At 72.5% G+C, this 20,198-nt stretch overlaps 3 protein-coding genes across 3 annotated transcripts in view; 1 reads left to right on the forward strand and 2 right to left on the reverse strand.

Annotated features, from left to right (window-relative positions):
• The window catches only part of THOC6 (THO complex subunit 6), a gene marked incomplete at both ends in the record, with an annotated part of 3,014 nt that extends 2,743 nt beyond the window's left edge, over nt 1–271 (forward strand). Inside the window, 1 exon segment of the mRNA XM_082012318.1 lies at nt 230–271. Within this exon segment, the coding sequence (XP_081868444.1) occupies nt 230–271 (42 nt within the window).
• Nucleotides 272–606: 335 nt separating this feature from the next.
• SETD1A (SET domain containing 1A, histone lysine methyltransferase) lies at nt 607–2,323 on the reverse strand (the record flags this gene model as incomplete). The annotated part of the gene is made up of 5 exons (XM_082012319.1): nt 607–615; nt 677–777; nt 927–1,197; nt 1,958–2,056; nt 2,186–2,323. The coding sequence occupies 5 exons, from the start codon at nt 2,321–2,323 to the stop codon at nt 607–609; spliced, it is 618 nt and encodes a 205-aa protein (XP_081868445.1).
• A 2,963-nt stretch (nt 2,324–5,286) lies between these two features.
• FBXL19 (F-box and leucine rich repeat protein 19) lies at nt 5,287–18,181 on the reverse strand (the record flags this gene model as incomplete). The annotated part of the gene is made up of 11 exons (XM_082012320.1): nt 5,287–5,489; nt 6,146–6,352; nt 7,288–7,449; nt 11,371–11,534; nt 13,205–13,436; nt 13,623–13,872; nt 14,609–14,701; nt 14,843–15,001; nt 15,536–15,622; nt 15,869–16,012; nt 18,011–18,181. 11 exons carry the CDS (start codon nt 18,179–18,181, stop codon nt 5,287–5,289), a joined length of 1,872 nt encoding a protein of 623 aa, XP_081868446.1.
• Between the last annotated feature and the right edge of the window lie 2,017 nt (nt 18,182–20,198).

Consider the following 20,198-nt stretch of genomic DNA (forward strand, 5'->3'; position numbering starts at 1 on the left):
CCCCCCCCAAAACAGCCCCGTGCAACGGAAAACGCAGTGGGGAACGCCCCGAAATACGCGCAGGGGGCGGACGCGGCTCCGGGACCCCCCGGAACGGCGCCGTGGGGTGAAGAAGGGATTTGGGGGGGGTCCCAAAGGAGCCCCATGGGGGGAAAAGTGGAGTGGGGGGGCCCGAAAAGACCCCCGTGGGGGGAAAAACACACTGGGGGGGGGCCCAAAAGCCCCCCAGGGGGTGAAAAATGGACTGGGGGGCCCCAAAAAAGCTCCATAACATAAAAAAATGGACTAGTGGGACCCGAAAAGCCCCCCATGGGGAAAAAATGGAGTGATGGGACCCCAAAGGAGCCCCATGGGGTGAAAAGTGGGCTGGGTGGGGCCCCAAAACACCCTCGTGGGGGGAAAAATGGAGTGGGGGGACCTCAAAAAAGCCCCATAGAGTAAAAAAACGGGCTAGGGGAACCCGAAAAGACCCCCACGGGGGGAAAAACGCACTGAGGGGGGGCCAAAAGACCCCCGTGGGGTGAAAAATGGAGCGGGGGGACCCCAAAAGACCCCCGTGGGGTGAAAAACGGGCTCAGGAGCGTCCCACAACAGCCCCCCGTGCGCTTAAACCCCCTGGGGGTGAGTCCCCCGCCCCCCGGGAAGAGGGGGGGTACCCCAGAACCCATCCCCCTACCGCCTCCGCCTTGTCCCCCGCCGCTTTGCCGCCGGTGGGCACCGTCTGGGGGGTGTAGGCGCCGTTGACGATGAGCTCGTAATACTTCATCCGCTGCTGCCCTGCGAAGCGACGGCGCCGGGGCGGGGGGCTCGACAAACCCCCCCCCCCCCCGCCCCGCCATAAAAACCAAACCTCGGGGCGGGGGGGAAGCGGTCGGCGCGCCCCGAAACTCGCCGCGGGGCGAAAAAGCGGGGAGGGGGCGGCTGACCTTTGATGTCGAGCTGCGCGTGGATGATGTTGCCCATGACGGAGGTGTTGTGCAGGTGCTTGACGGTCTCCTTGGCCCCCCGCGTGCTGGCGAAGAGCACCCGCGCCAGCCCCAGGTGCTTGCGGGTTTTGGGGTGCAGCAGGATCTCCACCTCCTCCACCTCCCCGTATTTGCGGCACATGTCGGCCAGAAACGCCTCGCGCACGTTGTCGTTCAGCCGGGCGAACGTCACCTCCTTCAGCGGGATCTGCCCCACGTAGAACTCGTCCAGCTGCCCCCCGACACGGACACGCGCGGCGTTAGCGCTGGCGAGGCGGCGCGGCCCCCCCCCCCCGCCATAAAACCGCCTCAACCCCCCTAAAACCCCCCTAAAACCCCCTCAACCCCCCTAAAACCCCCTCAACCCCTCTAAAAACTCCCTCTCCCCCCCAAAACCCCCCTAAAACCCCCCTAAAAACCCTCTCAACCCCCCTAAAAACCCCTCAACCCCTCTAAAAACTCCCTCTCCCCCCCTAAAACCCCTCTAAAAACTCCTCTCCCCCCCTAAAACCCCCTAAAACCCCCTCTCCCCCCCAAAATCCCTCTAAAACTCCCCTTCTCCCCTAAAACCCCTCTAAAAGCCCCCTAAAACCCCCTCCCCCCCAAAACCCCTCTAAAACTCTCTAAAACCCCTTCTTCCCCCCTAAAATCCCCCTAAAACCCCTTTAAAACTCTTCTAAAACCCCTCTAAATCCTGTCTAAAACCCTCTCTCCCCACCCAAACCCCCCCTAAAACCTCTCTAAAACCCTCTCTCCCCCCCCAAAACCCCTCTAAAAACCCCGCAAAACCCCCTCTCCGCTCCTAAAAGTTCTTCTCTGCACCTAAACCCCCCCTAAAACTGCTTTAAAATCTTCTCTGTCCCCTGAAACTCCTCTGCTCCCTAAAACCCTCTCTGCTCCCCAAAACCTCGTCTGGCCCCTAAAAGCCCCTCTCCCCCCCCCCCCCCAAACCCTCTCTCCCCCCTGAAATCCCCTCCCCCGCTTCCCTTCACCTTGAACTTGGGCACGGGCAAGGAGACGTCGCGGTGCTTCGCCCAGATGCGCCGGGGCCGGGGGTCCTGCACGGCGCCCGCCGGGGGGTACCCCGAGTCCTGGTTGGGGGGCGGGAGGGGGTAGAAAAACGTGGGGTGCGGCGGGCGGGGGACCCCGAGCGCACCCCAGGGAGCGGCGGCCCGCGGCGGGGGCCGGGCGGGGGGCCGGGCGGGGGGCCGGGGACTCACGGGCACGCTGAAGTGGACGCCATCGTAGCGATAGACTTTTTGGGGGGCGCGGCGCAGCGCGGGGTCCACCAGCAGCTTGTAGCTGCGCCAGGGGACGCTGGGGGTCCGCTGGCTGTCACCCCCCGCCTCGGGCTCCATGCTGCCTCATCGACGCTGCGGCGGCACCGGGGAGGGGGGGGTCACCCCGCCGCCCCCCGGCTCCCCCGGCCCGTCCCCTCCCCCGCCCCAGACCCCCAAGTTTCTCCTCACAGCCTCGGCTCCCCCCCCCCCCCGCAGCCCCCCAAGTTTCTCCTCACCCCTCGCGCCCCCCAGCCCCCCAAGCGTGGCCTCCCCCCTCACATCCCCCTCAGCCCCCCACGCCTCGCGCCCCCCCGCCCCCTCAGCCCCGGGCCCGACCCCCCTTCTCCTCACGGCCCCCCCTCCCCCCCGCCCCCCGCCCTCCCCCAGGCCCCCCCCGCCCCCCGCGCCCCCCGCAGCCCCCCGAATCCCCCCGCAAGGCCCGAAATTTCCTCTCACGAACCCCACGCAAACCTCCCCCCCCCCCCCCGCCGCCGCCGCCGCCGCCCCCGACCCCGCTCTCACCTGCCCGCTCCCGCCGCCGCCGCCCCCCTCCGCGGGGCGGGAGAGCGGCGGGGCCTGAAGGGGCCGAGGGCGGGGAGGGGGAGCTCGGTGGGGCCGGTGGGGCCGGTGGGGCCGGAGCCGCCGCCGCGGAGCGGGGCGGGCGGGTGAGGGGACGGGGAGGGGAAGGGGGGACGGGGGGGTGGGGGGGGAACCGGGGAGCGAGCGAGCGCGAGAAGGGGGCGGAGCCAACGGGCCGCGCCGCTCTCGCGAGAGGCCCCGCGCGTGCGCGCCGCCCCGCCGCACTTTCCACACGGGGCCGCCGCTTCCCCCCTGCCCCGCGGCGGAGCCCCCCCCCACCCCCCCCCCACCCCCCCTCCCCACCCCTTTCCGCGCCCAAAGACGCCCTCGAAACGCACCCGCAAAAAACCGGAGGAACCGGCAACGCGCCACGCGCCGCCACGGGAAAACGCGCCCGACCCGTGCGGGGGGGGAGGGAAGGCGGCCCCGGCAGCCGTGGCGAATCTGCGGCGCGCAGCCGCCGACCGCACTTTCGCCACCGCAGCCCCCCGTTATCGTTCCACGCCCCGAGTGCGCCGCGCTTTACCCGCCCCTTTATTCAACGGCTTTGGAGGTTTGGGGGTTTTTGGGTCGGTTTGGTTTTTTTTTTTAATTAAAGCCGCGCGGTTGTGGCGAATCCGCGCCGCCGCCGCCGCCTCCGCACTGCGCAGGCGCCGCCGCCCCGCCCTCCGCGTAGGGCGCTGCGCGCATGCGCCGTTCCTCCAGCGCCCTCCAGCGCGCTCTGCGCACGCGCCGCTTCCGCTGGCCCGGAGAAGTCTGCGCATGCGCCGAGTCGTCCCTGCCCCCCTCCCTCCCGGCAGCGCCGGGCATGCGCATACCCCCGCCGTAGCTCCACGCATGCGCAGACTTCCCGGCAGCTCCGCGCATGCGCCGAGCGGCCCCTGGCCGCTCCGCGCATGCGCAGAGAGCCGCGAAAGCTCTGCGCATGCGCAGAGACACACACCTCCCGGCAGCTCCGCGCATGCGCAGAGACCGTCCTCGTGTGTGTCGGCCCCCCCCAGCTCCGCGCATGCGCAGAGGTCACCCGGGAGCTCCGTGCGGTCACCGCCCCTCGGACACCTCCGCGCATGCGCCGAGTCGTTCCTCTTCCGCCGACAGCTCTGCGCATGCGCCTGATCCCCGCGCAGACGCCGAGTCCGTCCCGCCCCTCCCGCGTGAACTCTGCGCATGCGCGGTTTCTCCGGACAGCTCCGCGCATGCGCAGCCGCGTGCGCGGGCACCCCCCCCCCCGCGCATGCGCATTGCCGCAACGCTCCGCGCAGCTCGGCGGCCCCGCACACGGGGGATTTCGGGGTGCGAAAAGCCCCCGCCCCCCCTCCCCGGACGGCTGGTGTCCCTCCCCCCCCCCCCCCAGACACAGACACATTCGGGATTTTTTGTTAAAAAAAAAAAAAAAAAAAAAATCCGACCGTTTATTGGCGGCGCCGCGGGGCCCCGCCCCCCCACCCCTCCCCCACCGCCCCCGCCGGCTGGGGGAGGGGCAGCTTTGGTCCTGGGGGGGGGGGGGGGTGCGGGGGGAGGGGGAGGGGGAAAGGGGGCGTGTCCACACACACCCACACCAGCCCCCCCCGGAGCCCTGAGGTTTCGGGGTTCCCCCCCCCGGCCCCCCCTCCCCCGGCCCCCCCGGCCCCGGTTCAAGTAACGCCTCCAGCAAGGATTCAAGTATAAAATGGCGGGGGGACTCCGCCCCCTGCCCGGGAGGGGCGTGGCTTGGGACAGCCCCGCCCATAATTCGGGGTAAGGTCACGCCCAGCCTCAACCAGGGAGGGGAACACTCGCCCGCCGGAGGGAGGGGCCCGGCGAAGCCCCGCCCCTGAAAGGGAAACGTCTACAACAGCTCCGCCCCGCGGTGGGCGGGGCGTGCTCAAGCCCGCTCCCCCCTCCCACCAGGAGTCACTCGACTTTTCTCTGCCCGCTCCCACCCGTCTGGAGGCGGGGCCTCTCCGAGCCACGCCCCCATCCCTGAGGGGGTGGGTTGGGACTGCTCCCCCCGCCCCCTGCCAGCCCCGGGGACGGGGCGTGGCTACAGCGCAGAGGCGTGGCTAACAGCGTGGGGTGGGCGTGGCCTTCCCCCTACCCCCCCCCCCCAAATCAGTGCATAGCTTTAATGAAAGAACCTCGTCCAGTCGGGGGGGGGGTTGCAGGGTCCCCCCCACCCCGGGGGGTCCCCGTCGTCCACGAGGGGTCCCCAGTGGCACGGGGGGGGGGGTGTCCCCGGTGTCGGGGGGGGGTCCCCAGCGTCCATGGGGGGATCCCCAGCCCCCCTGTGGGGGGTCTTCAGTGTCCGGGGGTGGGGAGGAGGTCTCCCCGCTGCCCTGCTCCCCAATTTCCGGGGGGGGGGGTCCCCAATTTCCACATGGGGGGGTGGTCCCCAGCGTCCGTGGGGGGCACCCGCTGTCCCTCGGGGGGTCCCCGGCGTGTGGGGGGGTCCCCGTGCCGCCCCCCCCCCCCCCCCCCCGGCTTTAACCGTCCTTGAGCAGCAGCTTCTCCTCGGGGAGGCGGAAGGGGGCGGGGGGCGGCCCCCCCGGGGGGGGCGCGGGGGGCTCCTGGCAGAGGCGGGCGCAGGCCTCGGGGCTGACGTGGCGGCAGGAGCGCAGGTCCACGCGGCGCAGGCGCGGGCAGCGGCGCAGCGCCGGCAGCACCTGGTCCGTCAGGCGCTGGCAGCCTGCGGGGGGGGCACCGTGGGGAGGGGGCACCGGGGGGGGGGGGGGGGCACCGGGGGGGGGGGCAGAGGCACCAAGGCAGGACCCGGGGACACCCACCACCCCCCCCCCCAGGGTCCCCAGGGCCCCCCCGGCATCGCCAGGGGTCCCCAAGGGTGTCCCCAGCGCCCCCCCCAACCCCGCAAGCCCCCCCCAGTGTCCCCAGGGCCCCCCAGGCCCCCCCCCCCAGTCCCCACGGGTGTCCCCGAGCCCCCCCCAAGAGTCCCCCTGGGTCCCCACGGGTGTCTCCGAGCCCCCCGGCCCCCCCAAGGGTCCCCACGGGTGTCCCCCAGCCCCCCCAAGGGTGTCCCCGAGCCCCCGAGCCCCCCCCATGAGTCCCCAAGGGTGCCCCCGAGCCCCCCCCAAGGGTGTCCCCGAGCCCCCGCCCCCCCTGGATCCCCACGGGTGTCCCCGAGCCCCCCCAGCGCCCCCCGGCTCCCCACGGGTGTCTCTGAGCCCCCCCAGCTCCCCCCTCCGGGTGTCCCCGAGCCCCCCAGCCCCCCCAAGGGTGTCCCCGAGCCCCCCCCCACGAGTCCCCAAGGGTGTCCCCGAGCCCCCCGGCCCCCCCAAGGGTCCCCACGGGTGTCCCCGAGCCCCCCCCGGGGGTCCCGGCCCCCACCTGCCAGGTTGAGCTCGGCCAGGCTGTGGCGCAGGGCGCCGAGGGCGGCCAGCGCGCCGTCGCCCAGGCGGCCGCAGTGGCTGAGGTCGAGGGTGGCCAGCTGGGGGGCCTGGCGGGCCACCAGCCGCAGCGAGGCCTCCGTCACCTCCAGCCCCGCCAGCCGCAGCTCCACCAGGTTGGGCAGGCGCCCGCGCGCCTCGGGGGGTGCTGGGGGCCGCGCGTCAGCGGGGCGCCCGCCGCACCCTGTGTGGCACCCACGTGGCACCCACCGCGCCCCGTGTGGCACCCACCGTGCCCCATGTGGCACCCACCGCACCCTGCGTGGCACCCACCGCGCCCCGCGTGGCACCCACGTGGCACCCGCCACACCCCACGTGGCACCCACCACACCCCACGTGGCACCCACATGGCACCCACCACACCCCGCGTGGAACCCACGTGGCACCCACTGCGCCCCACATGGCACCCACCGCACCCCACATGGCGCCCGCCGCGCCCCACGTGGCACCCGCCACGCCCCACGTGGCACCCACCGCACCCTGCGTGGCACCCACCGTGCCCCATGTGGCACCCACCGCACCCTGCGTGGCACCCATCGCGCCCCACGTGGCACCCACCGCGCCCCGCGTGGCACCCACGTGGCACCCACTGCGCCCCACATGGCACCCACCGCGCCCCACATGGCGCCCGCCGCGCCCCATGTGGCACCCGCCGCACCCTGCGTGGCACCCACGTGGCACCCACCACACCCCGCATGGCACCCGCCACACCCCACGTGGCACCCACCACACCCCGCGTGGCACCCACCACACCCCACGTGGCACCCACCACACCCCACGTGGCACCCACGTGGCACCCACCGCGCCCCGCGTGGCACCCACCGCGCCCCGCGTGGCACCCACGTGGCACCCACCACACCCCGCATGGCACCCGCCACACCCCACGTGGCACCCACCGCGCCCCGCGTGGCACCCACCGCGCCCCGCGTGGCACCCACGTGGCACCCACCGCCCCCCACGTGGCACCCACATATTCCTTCCGTGTCCCCCCCGGAACCCCTATAGCCCGGACCCCCCGCATCCCCCTGCGCCCCCCATCTCCCCCCCATCTCCCCCCTCCCCCCCAGCCCCCGCGCCCCTCACCCTGCCGGCCCTCGGGGGGGGGCAGCAGCAGCTCGCGCAGGTGGGCGTCGGACAGCTCGGGCACCCAGCGCAGGTCCAGCAGGCGCAGCGAGGCCAGGCTGGCCGTGCCCAGCGCCGACACCGCGCCCCACGAGCACCCGCTCAGCACCAGCTCCCGCAGCCCTGCGGCGCCCGCCGCCCCGTGGGTGCGCGCCCGCGCCCCCCCGCGCCCCCCCCGCGGGGACGGCGGGACGCCGGAGCCCCCCGCGGGGCGTGGGACCCCCCCCGTGGGGCATGGGAACCCCCCCGTGGGGCGTGGGACCCCCCCTGAGCCCCCCCGCGGGGACACCAGGACCCCCAAGCCCTCCCGTGGGGCGTGGGACCCCCCCCATGGGGCGTGGGAACCCCCCCGTGGGGCGTGGGACCCCCCCTGAGCCCCCCCGCGGGGACACCAGGACGCCCAAGCCCTCCCATGGGGCGTGGGACCCCCCCGAGCCCCCCCGTGGGGCGTGGGAACCCCCCCGCGGGGACGGCGGGACGCCGGAGCCCCCCGCGGGGCATGGGACCCCCCCGAGCCCCCGTGGGGCATGGGAACCCCCCTGAGCCCCCCCATGGGGCGTGGGAACCCCCCCGTGGGGCGTGGGAACCCCCCCGAGCCCCCCCATGGGGCGTGGGAACCCCCCCGTGGGGCGTGGGACCCCCCCGAGCCCCCCCGCGGGGACACCAGGACCCCCAAGCCCTCCCGTGGGGCGTGGGAACCCCCCCGTGGGGCGTGGGACCCCCCCTGAGCCCCCCCGCGGGGACACCAGGACCCCCAAGCCCTCCCGTGGGGCGTGGGACCCCCCCCGCGCCCCCCCACGGGGACAGTGGGACCCCTGAGCCCCCCCGTGGGGTGTGGGGATGTGGGAACCCCCCTGAGCCCCCCCCATGGGGCGTGGGAACCCCCCGAAACCCCCTGCAGGGTGTGGGGACCCCCCTGAGCCCCCCCATGGGGCGCCCACCCCCAAAACCCCTACAGACACCCCACACCCTAAAAGGGCCCCGGAGAACACCCGGGGCACCCCAAAACCCCTGTAAGACACCCAGGGCCCCCCCAAAACCCCTGTAAGACACCCAGGGCCCCCCCAAAATCCCCCTAGGACGCCCAGGGCCCCCCCGTGACCCCTCTAAGACACCCAGGGCCCCCCCAAAACCCCTCTAAGACACCCAAAACACCCCCAAAACCCCTCTAAGATGCCCAGAGCCCCCCCAAAACCCCTCTAAGACACCCAAAACACCCCCAAAACCCCCCTAAGACGCCCAGGGCCCCCCTGTAACCCCTCTAAGACGCCCAGAGCCCCCCATAACCCCCTAAGACGCCCAGAGCCCCCCCGTGAGCCCTCTAAGACACCCAGAGCCCCCCCAAAACCCCTCTAAGACGCCCAGAGCCCCCCCATAACCCCCCTAGGACGCCCAGGGCCCCCCTGTAACCCCTCTAAGACGCCCTAAACACCCCCAAAACCCCCCTAAGACGCCCAGGGCCTCCCCATAACCCCTCTAAGACGCCCAGAGCCCCCCCAAAACCCCTCTAAGACACCCAAAACACCCCCAAAACCCCCCTAAGACGCCCAGGGCCCCCCTGTAACCCCTCTAAGACGCCCAGAGCCCCCCCATAACCCCCCTAAGACGCCCAGAGCCCCCCCGTGAGCCCTCTAAGACACCCAGAGCCCCCCCAAAACCCCTCTAAGACGCCCAGGGCCTCCCCATAACCCCTCTAAGACGCCCAGGGCCCCCTCAAAACCCCCCTAGGACGCCCAGGGCCCCCCCATAACCCCCCTAGGACGCCCAGGGCCCCCCTGTAACCCCTCTAAGACGCCCTAAACACCCCCAAAACCCCCCTAAGACGCCCAGGGCCTCCCCATAACCCCTCTAAGACGCCCAGAGCCCCCCAAAACCCTCTAAAACACCCAAAACACCCCCAAAACCCCTCTAAGATGCCCAGGGCCCCCCCGTAACCCCCCTAAGACGCCCAGAGCCCCCCCAAAACTCCCCTAGGACGCCCAGGGCCCCCCCGTGACCCCTCTAAGACGCCCCCAGGCCCCCCCAAAACCCCTCTAAGACACCCAAAACACCCCCAAAACCCCTCTAAGACGCCCAGGGCCCCCTCAAAACCTCCCTAGGACGCCCAGGGCCCCCCTGTAACCCCTCTAAGATGCCCTAAACACCCCCAAAACCCCCCTAAGACGCCCAGGGCCCCCCCGTGACCCCTCTAAGACGCCCCCAGGCCCCCCCAAAACCCCCCTAGGATGCCCAAAACACCCCCAAAACCCCTCTAAGACACCCAGGGCCCCCCCAAAACCCCCCTAGGACGCCCAGAGCCCCCCCGTAACCCCTCTAAGACGCCCAGGGCCCCCCCAAAACCTCTCTAAGACACCCAAAACACCCCCAAAACCCCTCTAAGACACCCAGAGCCCCCCCAAAACCCCTCTAAGACGCCCAAAACACCCCCATAACCCCTCTAAGACGCCCAGAGCCCCCCCAAAACCCCCTAAGACGCCCAGAGCCCCCCCCATAACCCCCCTAAGACGCCCAGAGCCCCCCCGTAACCCCTCTAAAACACCCAAAACACCCCCAAAACCCCCCTAAGACGCCCAGAGCCCCCCCGTAACCCCTCTAAAACACCCAAAACACCCCCAAAACCCCTCTAAGACGCCCAGGGCCCCCCCATAACCCCCCTAGGACACCCAGGGCCCCCCTGTAACCCCTCTAAGATGCCCTAAACACCCCCAAAACCCCCTAAGACGCCCAGGGCCCCCCCGTGACCCCTCTAAGACGCCCCCAGGCCCCCCCAAAACCCCTCTAAGACACCCAAAACACCCCCAAAACCCCTCTAAGACGCCCAGGGCCCCCTCAAAACCTCCCTAGGACGCCCAGGGCCCCCCTGTAACCCCTCTAAGATGCCCTAAACACCCCAAAACCCCCTAAGACGCCCAGGGCCCCCCCGTGACCCCTCTAAGACGCCCCCAGGCCCCCCCAAAACCCCCCTAGGACGCCCAAAACACCCCCAAAACCCCTCTAAGACACCCAGGGCCCCCCCAAAACCCCCCTAGGACGCCCAGAGCCCCCCCGTAACCCCTCTAAGACGCCCAGGGCCCCCCCAAAACCTCTCTAAGACACCCAAAACACCCCCAAAACCCCTCTAAGACGCCCAGAGCCCCCCCAAAACCCCTCTAAGACACCCAAAACACCCCCAAAACCCCTCTAAGACACCCAGGGCCCCCTCAAAACCTCCCTAGGACGCCCAGGGCCCCCCTGTAACCCCTCTAAGACGCCCTAAACACCCCCAAAAACCCCCCTAAGACGCCCAGGGCCTCCCCATAACCCCTCTAAGACGCCCAGGGCCCCCTCAAAACCCCCCTAGGACGCCCAGGGCCCCCCCATAACCCCCCTAGGACGCCCAGGGCCCCCCTGTAACCCCTCTAAGACGCCCTAAACACCCCCAAAACCCCCCTAAGACGCCCAGGGCCTCCCCATAACCCCTCTAAGACGCCCAGAGCCCCCCCAAAACCCCTCTAAAACACCCAAAACACCCCAAAACCCCTCTAAGATGCCCAGGGCCCCCCCGTAACCCCCCTAAGACGCCCAGAGCCCCCCCAAAACTCCCCTAGGACGCCCAGGGCCCCCCCGTGACCCCTCTAAGACGCCCCCAGGCCCCCCCAAAACCCCTCTAAGACACCCAAAACACCCCCAAAACCCCTCTAAGACGCCCAGGGCCCCCTCAAAACCTCCCTAGGACGCCCAGGGCCCCCCTGTAACCCCTCTAAGATGCCCTAAACACCCCCAAAACCCCCCTAAGACGCCCAGGGCCCCCCCATAACCCCCCTAGGACACCCAGGGCCCCCCTGTAACCCCTCTAAGATGCCCTAAACACCCCCAAAACCCCTCTAAGACGCCCAGGGCCCCCCCATAACCCCCCTAGGACACCCAGGGCCCCCCTGTAACCCCTCTAAGATGCCCTAAACACCCCCAAAACCCCCCTAGGACGCCCAGGGCCCCCCGTAACCCCTCTAAGACGCCCCCAGGCCCCCCCGGCCGCCCAGGCCCCCCGGGTGCGGGGGCACCCACCCTGCAGGCGGCTGACGAGCCAGGAGAGCTGCTTGCGCGAGATGCCGGTCCAGCTGAGGTCCAGGCTGGCGGGCTGGCGCCGCACCACCCCGCTCAGCATGGGCGGCGTGATGGCCGCGCGCCGGCTCAGGTCGATGCGCGTCCACAGCCGCCGGTCGCAGCACCTGCGCCGCGACAGCCCCCCCGGGGGGGTCAGGGGAGCCCTGGGGGGGGGCGGGGTACTGGGGGGGGGTTAGGGTACCCGGGGGGGGCTGAGGGTACCGGGGAGGGGGTCGGGGGACCCCTGGGGGGGTGTTGGGGTACCCCTGGGGGGGTCAGGGGACCCCTGGGGGGGGCTGAGGGTACCGGGGAGGGGGTCGGGGGACCCCTGGGGGGGTGTTGGGGTACCCCTGGGGGGGTCAGGGGACCCCTGGGGGGGGCTGAGGGTACCGGGGAGGGGGTCGGGGGACCCCTGGGGGGTGTCGGGGTACCCCTGGGGGGGTCAGGGGAGCCCTGGGGGGGGGGAAGGTACTGGGGGGGGGTTTAGGGTACCCGGGGGGGGCTGAGGGTACCGGGGAGGGGGTCGGGGGACCCCTGGGGGGTGTCGGGGTACCCCTGGGGGGCTGAGGGTACCGAGGAGGGGGTTAGGGTACCCGGGGGGGGGCTCAGGGTACCGGGGAGGGGGTCGGGGGACCCCTGGGGGGGTGTCGGGGTACCCCTGGGGGGGGGGAAGGTACTGGGGGGGGGGTCAGGGGACCAGGGAGGGCATTAGGAGACGCCGGCGGCGGGGGGGGAGGTACGGGGGGGTCAGGGTACCTCCCCGGGGGGGTCGGGGGACCCCTGGGGTGGGGCGGGGTACTGGGGGGGGTTAGGGTAACCGGAGGGGGGGGTCAGGGTATTTTGGGGGGGGGTACAGTGTGCTGGGGGGGGCAGGGTACCAGGGGGTGATTAGGGGACCCTGGGGGGGTCAGGTACTGGGGGGGGGATTAGGGGACCCTGGGGGGGTCAGGGTATTGGGGAGGGGGTTAGGGGACCCCTGGGGGGGTGTCGGGGTACCCCCGGGAGGCCACAGCCCAAAAGGGAGCCTGGTCTGGGCCTCCGAGAGCCCCCAGTGCTCCCAGTAACCTCCCAGTAAAGCTCTGTGGTGCTCGTGGAAACCTCGCAGCAAGCTCCCAGTAAGACTGGGAATGACCCCCATGCTCCCCCGGCACTCTCCCAGTACTGCCAGTACTCCCAGTAACCCTACAGTGTTCCCAAGCACCGCCAGAAACCTATGCCGCTGCTCCCAGTTGCTCGTTGCTCCCAGTAACACCCGCCACGCTCCCCGTAGGAGCCTCTGGTGCTCCCAGTACCGCCCCAACACCCCCCATGACTTTGCTATCTTCCTTAGCTCTCCCAGTGCTCCCAGTATGGCCCCCACAGCTCCCAGTACGGCCCCTGGCCCCCCTCCCAGTGCTCCCAGTCGCCCCAGTAAGGCCCACCAGCGGCTCCAGCTGCGGCAGCCGCCCATGCAGACGCGGAGCTCGCGGGACGAGAGGCGCAGAGAGAACCCCCCGGACCCCAGAACCCCTCCCAGTGCTCCCAGTATGGCCCCCACAACACTCAGTGTGGCCCCAGCACTCCCAGTACGGCCCCTAACCACGCTCCCAGTGCTCCCAGTCGCCCCACTAAGGCCCACCAGCGGCTCCAGCTGCGGCAGACGCCCATGCGGACACGGAGCTCGCGGGACGAGAGGCGCAGAGAGAACCCCCCGGACCCCAGAACCCCTCCCAGTGCTCCCAGTACGGCCCCCGGAGCTCCCAGTACGGCCCCTGGCCCCCCTCCCAGTGCTCCCAGTCGCCCCAGTGAGGCCTACCAGCGGCTCCAGGTGCGGCAGACGCGCATGCAGACGCAGAGCTCGCGGGACGAGAGGTGCAGGAAGACGCCGAGCCAGACGTCGCGCTGCATGACGTGCGCGGCGCCGCTGTCCAGGGGCAGGCGGTCGGGGTCCGGGCTGGCGGGGGGGGGTCTCACCACATGACGCTCCAGGGGGGCGGGGGGCCGGGGGGGGGAGGGCACCAGGGGCCACGCCCGCAGGCGCCGCGTCCCCCCGCCCGACGGGACCCCCCCCGGACCCCCCCGGCAGCCCGGCGGGGGTTTGGCGGCGGGGGGAGCGGCCCCGTTGTGGGGGCGCCCCGCTTCTTCCTCCTCCTCCTCCTCCTCCTCGTCCTCCTCCTCCTCTTCCTCCTCCTCCTCCTCGGCGGCCGGGGGGCTGAAGGGCGGCGGGGGGCTGCCCCCCGAGTCGGAGCCGGAGCTGGAGCTGGAGCTGGAGCTGGCGCCGGCCGGGACGCGCTCCAGGAGGCGGCACATCTGCCGGAAGCGCTCCAGGCGCTCCCGCTGCCGCGTCCGGCCCTGCGGCACCCCCGTCAGCCGGGGCGCGCGGCCGGACGGCCCCGGGGGCGCGGGGACCCCCCCGGGGCGCGGGGACAGCCCTGGGGGCACCCCTGGGGGCGTGGGGACCCCCCCCGTGGTGCGGGGACAGCCCTGGGGGCACCCCTGGGGGCGTGGGAACCCCCCCCGGGGCGCGGGGACAGCCCTGGGGGCACCCCTGGGGGCGTGGGGACCCCCCCCGTGGTGCGGGGACAGCCCTGGGGGCACCCCTGGGGGCGTGGGAACCCCCCCCAGGGCGCGGGGACAGCCCTGGGGGCACCCCTGGGGGCGTGGGGACCCCCCCCGGGGCGCGGGGACAGCCCTCGGGGCACCCCTGGGGCGCAGGGACCCCCCCGGGGGCACCCTCGGGGACATGGGGACACCCCTGGGGGTACGGGGACACCCCCGGGGGGACCTTGGGGACATGGGGACACCCCTGGGGTACAGGGACACCCCCGGGGGCACCCTTGGGGACATGGGGACACCCCCGGGGGCACAGAGACACCCCCGGGGGCACCCTTGGGGACATGGGGACACCCCTGGGGGTATGGGGACACCCCCGGGGGCACCCTCGGGGACATGGGGACACCCCTGGGGGCACTCCCGGGGACATGGGGACCAGGCGGGGGGACCCCGGGACACCCCTGGGGGGCCCTGGGAACACGGGAGGGGGGGGCTGGGGACAATCCTGGGGACGTCCCTGGGGACACGGGGGGGCTCCAGGCACAACCTTGGGGTCCCCGGGGACACGGGGGGGCCCTGGGGACACCCCCAAGCGCGCCCGGCATGACCAAGGGGGTCTGGGGGACACACAGGGGACCCCCAAGGGCACGGGGGGGGGGTGTCTCACCTCAGGGTCGGGGGGGCCGGGGGCGGGGGCCGGCCCCCCGGGGGGCTGCAGCTCGGGGGGGGCCCCCCACGTCGCCCCGTCTGTCGCCTCCGCCTGGGGGGGGGGACACAAGACAGACACACCCCTCAGCACCCGGCCCCCGGGGACCCTCGGGGTGGGGGGTGCCCCCCAACCCCGGGGGGGGGGGGGGCGGCAGGGGGAAAGGGCCACTCCCCCCCTCCCCGGGGTCCTCACCTTCTTTTTGGGGTCCTGCTCCCTCTTGCGCTTTGGGGGGGCCCCGTCGGGGGGGAGGGGACCCCCCTTGCGTTTGGGGGGGGGCTCGTCCGTCAGCTTCCAGCGCACCCCCTCTTCCCCCTCCTCCGCCCGCCGCTTTGCCCCCCCGTCCCCTGAATCCTGGGGGGGGGGCGGCGAGGGGGGATCAGGAGGGGGGACCCCAAAACCCCAGCGACTCCCCCCAGCCCTACGGACTGCCCCAGACCTTCGGGGTTCCCCCAAAATGCTGGGGTCCCCCAAAACCCCACACCCCCTCAAAAAACCTCTCTGATACCCCTAAAGCTCTGGGACCCCCCTCAAATATCAACGCCCTGCCCCCCCCCAAAACCCTGGGGACCCCCTCAAGCCCCCGTGCCCCCTCCCAACCCCGCAGCCTCCCCCACACCTGGGGTCCCCCCCAACACCTGACCACCCCCCCACCACCTGAGCACCCCCCCATATACCCCAGACAACCCCCCCAAAATCTAAAGACCCCCCCAAAACCCCAAAATACCCCCCCAGAGCTCTGCCCCCCCCATTCGCACAAATCCTCACGCTCCCCCCCCGCCCCACAGCCTTCCCTGAACCCCACAGCCCCCCAAACCCCTCCCCAGACCCCCCAGTACCCCAGAGACCCCCCCCCCCCAAATTTTGGGGGGCCGCCCCGCGCCCCACCTTGGCGCTGCGCCCCTCCCGCTTGCACTTGGGGCACTCCCAGCAGTTGGGGATCTCGGGGTTGATCACCGCCTCCGCGCGCCCCATCTGCGAGGGGAGGGGGTCAGAAAACCGGGGAGGGGGTCAGAAAACCGGGGGGGGGCCCCCCCCCCAATTTGGGGGTCCCCTCTGGGCGGGAGGGATCCCCGAAACGGCGGGGGGGGGGGGGGCTGCCGTAGGGGCGTGGACGGCGCCGTCGCGGGATCCCCTTCGTTTCGGGGTGGGGGGATCCCCGACGCGCGGGAAAAGGGGGGTGCGGCGGGGGGGGGGGTCGCGGGGGGGGGTCCCCCGTACCTGGAGGCAGCGGGGGTGCACGATCTCGCTGCACAGGGTGCACTCCATCAGCGACAGCTCGAACCTCTCCTGCGCGCCCGCCGCCGCCTCCTCCCGGCCGGCCTCGCCGCACGCCAGGCACACCGCCGTGTGGGGCAGCACGGGCTGGGGGGCGCGGGGCGGGGGTCAGCGCGCCCCGAAACCGCCGCGCGCCCCCCCGAACCCGAATACCCCCCCTGAACCCCAAATAACCCCCCTGAACCCCGAACCCCCCCCCCAGGCACGCCGCCGTGTGGGGCAGCACGGGCTGGGGGGCGCGGGGCGGGGGTCAGCGCGCCCCGAAACCGCCGCGCGCACCCCCGAACCCGAATACCCCCCCCCAACCCCGAACATCCCCCCCCGAACCCCAAATACCCCCCTGAACCCCAAATAACCCCCCTGAACCCCGGCCCCCCCCCAGGCACACCGCCGTGTGGGGCAGCACGGGCTGGGGGGCGCGGGGCGGGGGTCAGCGCGCCCCGAAACCGCCGCGCGCACCCCCGAACCCGAATACCCCCCCTGAACCCCAAATAACCCCCCTGAACCCCGAACCCCCCCCCAGGCACGCCGCCGTGTGGGGCAGCACGGGCTGGGGGGCGCGGGGCGGGGGTCAGCGCGCCCCGAAACCGCCGCGCGCACCCCCGAACCCGAATACCCCCCCTGAACCCCAAATAACCCCCCTGAACCCCGAACCCCCCCCCCAGGCACGCCGCCGTGTGGGGCAGCACGGGCTGGGGGGCGCGGGGCGGGGGTCAGCGCGCCCCGAAACCGCCGCGCGCACCCCCGAACCCGAATACCCCCCCTGAACCCCAAATAACCCCCCTGAACCCCGGCCCCCCCCCAGGCACGCCGCCGTGTGGGGCAGCACGGGCTGGGGGCGCGGGGCGGGGGTCAGCGCGCCCCGAAACCGCCGCGCGCACCCCCGAACCCGAATACCCCCCCCCAACCCCGAACATCCCCCCCCGAACCCCAAATACCCCCCCTGAACCCCGAACCCCCCCCCACCCCGGCCCGCCCCGCGGCGGCACGGGGGGACCCCGGGGGTCGCCAAGCCCCAGCCTGGGACCCCCGAAACCCACCCCAAGGCCCCTCAAGGCACCCTGGGGCCCAATAAAGCACCTCGGGACCCCCCAAACCACCCTGGGACCCCCCAAAACCCACCCCAGGGCCCACCAAATCACCTTGGGACCCCCCAAACCACGCCGGGACCCCCCAAAACCCACCCCGGGGCCCATCAAACCACGCTGGGACCCCCCAAAACCCACCCCATGGCCCACCAACGCACCCTGGGACCCCCCCAAAACCCACCCCGGGGCCCACCAACGCACCCTGGGACCCCCTAAACCACCGTGGGACCCCCCAAAACCCACCCCAGGGCCCCCCAAGGGTCCCCAAAACCCTGCAAGAATCTCTTAAAGGACCCTACATCTGCCCAAATCACCCCAGGCCCCCCAAAACCACCCCAGGGTCCCCCCAAAGCACCCCAAAACTCTCCAAGCCACCCCCTGTTCCCTCTAAGCCACCCCAGGGTCCCCTAAAAGTCTCTCAAGACCCCCTAAAAACACCCCACATGGCCTCGAAACCCCCCCAGGGCCCCCCAAACCATCTCAAGGGTCTCAAAGCCACCCAATGCACCCCCTAACACACCCCAGGGCCCCCCTAAATGATGTGAGGACCCCCTGAAGCCACCCCAGGCACCCCCCAAACCACCCCATGTCCCCCCCAACCACCCCATATCCCCCCAAAACCACCCCAGGCACCCCCCAAACCACCCCATGTCCCCCCAACCACCCCATATCCCCCCAAAACCACCCCAGGCACCCCCCAAACCACCCCATGTCCCCCCCAACCACCCCATATCCCCCCAAAACCACCCCAGGCACCCCCCGAACCACCCCATGTCCCCCCCAACCACCCCATATCCCCCTAAAACCACCCCAGGCACCCCCCGAACCACCCCATGTCCCCCCAACCACCCCATATCCCCCTAAAACCCTGCCAAGCACCCCCTAAACCACCCCAAGGGTCTCAAAACCGGCCCGTGTTCCCCCTAAACCCCCTCAGGCCCCCCCCAAACCAGCCCGGGCCCCCCCAGAGCGCCCCATTTTGGGGGTGCCCCCTCACCGCGGTGCACTGGCGCAGCAGGCACGACTGTTTCATCCGTCCCGGCCCCCCGAATTTTTTCATGTCCCGGCAGAAATGGCACTCGCCGCACTCGGAGCGCAGGCAGGCCCGGCACCTCCGGCACCGCGTCCGGCGCCGCCGAGCTCCTGCCCCCGCCCCGCGGCTCCGCATTGGCCCCCGCTCCCCGCCTACGCCGGCCTGGGGACCCCCGCGGGGACGGGGACGTCACCGGGACGCGGCGGGGGCCGGGGGGCCGCGATGGGGACCCGGGCGGCCCCGCGGGGCCGGCGGCGACGAGGCGCGGACGCCGAGCGTGACGTCCCGGGGGCGGCACGGGGACCCCAAGCGCGCCCCGAGCGCCGAGGGGGCACCGTGGGGACGTCACGGGCACCGGGGGGGTGTCACGGGCGTCGTGGGGACATCACGAGGAGCACGGGGATGTCACAGGCACCCGTGGGGGTGTCGTGGGGACGTCACGAGGAGCACGGGGATGTCACAGGCACCGTGGGGGTGTCGTGGGGACGTCACGGGCACCGTGGGGACGTCACGAGGAGCACAGGGATGTCACAGGCACCGTGGAGGTGTCGTGGGGATGTCACGGACACCGTGGGGACATCACGAGGAGCACAGGGATGTCACAGGCACCGTGAAGGTGTCGTGGGGATGTCACGGGCACCGTGGGGACATCATGGGCACCGTGGGGGTGTCGTGGGCGTCGTGGGATGTCACGAGGAGCACGGGGACGTCACAGGCACCGTGGGGATGTCGTGGGGATGTCATGGGCGTCGTGGGGACGTCACGAGGAGCGTGAGGATGTCACAGGCACCGTGGGGGTGTCGCGGGGATGTCACGGGCACCGTGGGGACGTCACGAGGAGCACGGTGACGTCAAGGGCACCGTGGCACAGTGACGTCATGGACACCGTGGGGGTGTCATTGGGACGTCACGGGCACCGTGGGGGTGTCGTGGGGAGGTCACAGGCACCATAGGGGTATCATGGAGATGTCATGGGTGTCATGGGGGTGTCGTGGGGATGTCACGAGGGCACCGTGGGGACATCACGAGGGCACCGTGGGGACATCACGAGAACCGTGGGGAGGTCGTGGGGGCCGTCGCGAGGACCGTGGGTATATGGCAGGGGCATCACCAGGACCGTGGGGGTGTCGTGGGCGCCGTGAGGACGTCGTGGGGGCCGTGGGGCCGTCACAGGCACCGTGGGACCGTCGTGGGCGCCGTCGGGACGTCGCGGGCACCGCGGGAGGAGGAAGAGAGAGGCGGGAGCTCCGTTAGCGCCACCGCTGGGGACACCGGGCCGGGGGGGGGGGGGAGGCACACAGGGACCCGCACCCACCCCCCACACCCCCCCCTTGCCGCCGCCGCCTCCCCGCCCCCGCCCGCCCCACACCGCCGGTGCGGGCCTCACCTGCAGCCGCGCCGTGGGGCCGGGAGCGGCGCCATCCCCGGGGCCGCGGGGCTGCTGGCGGGGCGGGGGCGGGGGCAGGGCCGGGAGGAGATGGGGGGGGGGGGCGACGGGAAGAGGAGGGGGGGGAGGGAGGCCCCGCCGGGCCGCCGCCGCCCCCCCCCCCCCGCCCCGGGAGCGGCGGCGGCGGCGGCGGGCGGGGGAGGGGTTAGGGGGTCTCCCCCCCTCCCCCCGGGCGGCGGCGGAGAGGAGGGGGGGGAACGGCCCCCCCGCACCCCCCGGGGCGCGGACGGGGCCGGCGGTGGCGGCGGCGGCGGCGGGTGGGAGCGGGCGGGCGGCGGCGCGGCCTGCGCCCTCCCCCTCCGCCCCCGCCGCCCACGCAAAATGGCGGCGGCGGCGCGGGGGACGACGGGAGGCGTAGTCCCTCCGCGGGACGCAGCCAATCGGCGCGCGCCGTTGCGCACGCCCCGCCTCTTTCCCCGCCCCCTCGCCGGACCCGCGCGCCGGAAGGACTCGCCCCCTCACGCCGGAAGAGCGACCATAGAGTCGGGGGGGGAAGGGTTACGGCCATGGAGACGCGCGGTCCTCCGAGACGGCCGGAGCGGCCCCGCGGTCTCTAAAGCGGAAGTAGCGTCTCGGAGCCCCCCGCCACAAACGGCGGCGCTTCCGGCGGCCGGGCCCGGCGGCCGCGGGGCACCGGGGGGCAACCGGGGGGGCGCATGGGGGGGGCTCCGCCGCGGGTGAGTGGGGCCTGCGGGCGGGGGGGGC

The sequence above is a fragment of the Phaethon aethereus genome (genome assembly GCF_964289735.1).
Source record: "Phaethon aethereus genome assembly, chromosome: 35".
Lineage (NCBI taxonomy): Eukaryota > Metazoa > Chordata > Aves > Phaethontiformes > Phaethontidae > Phaethon > Phaethon aethereus.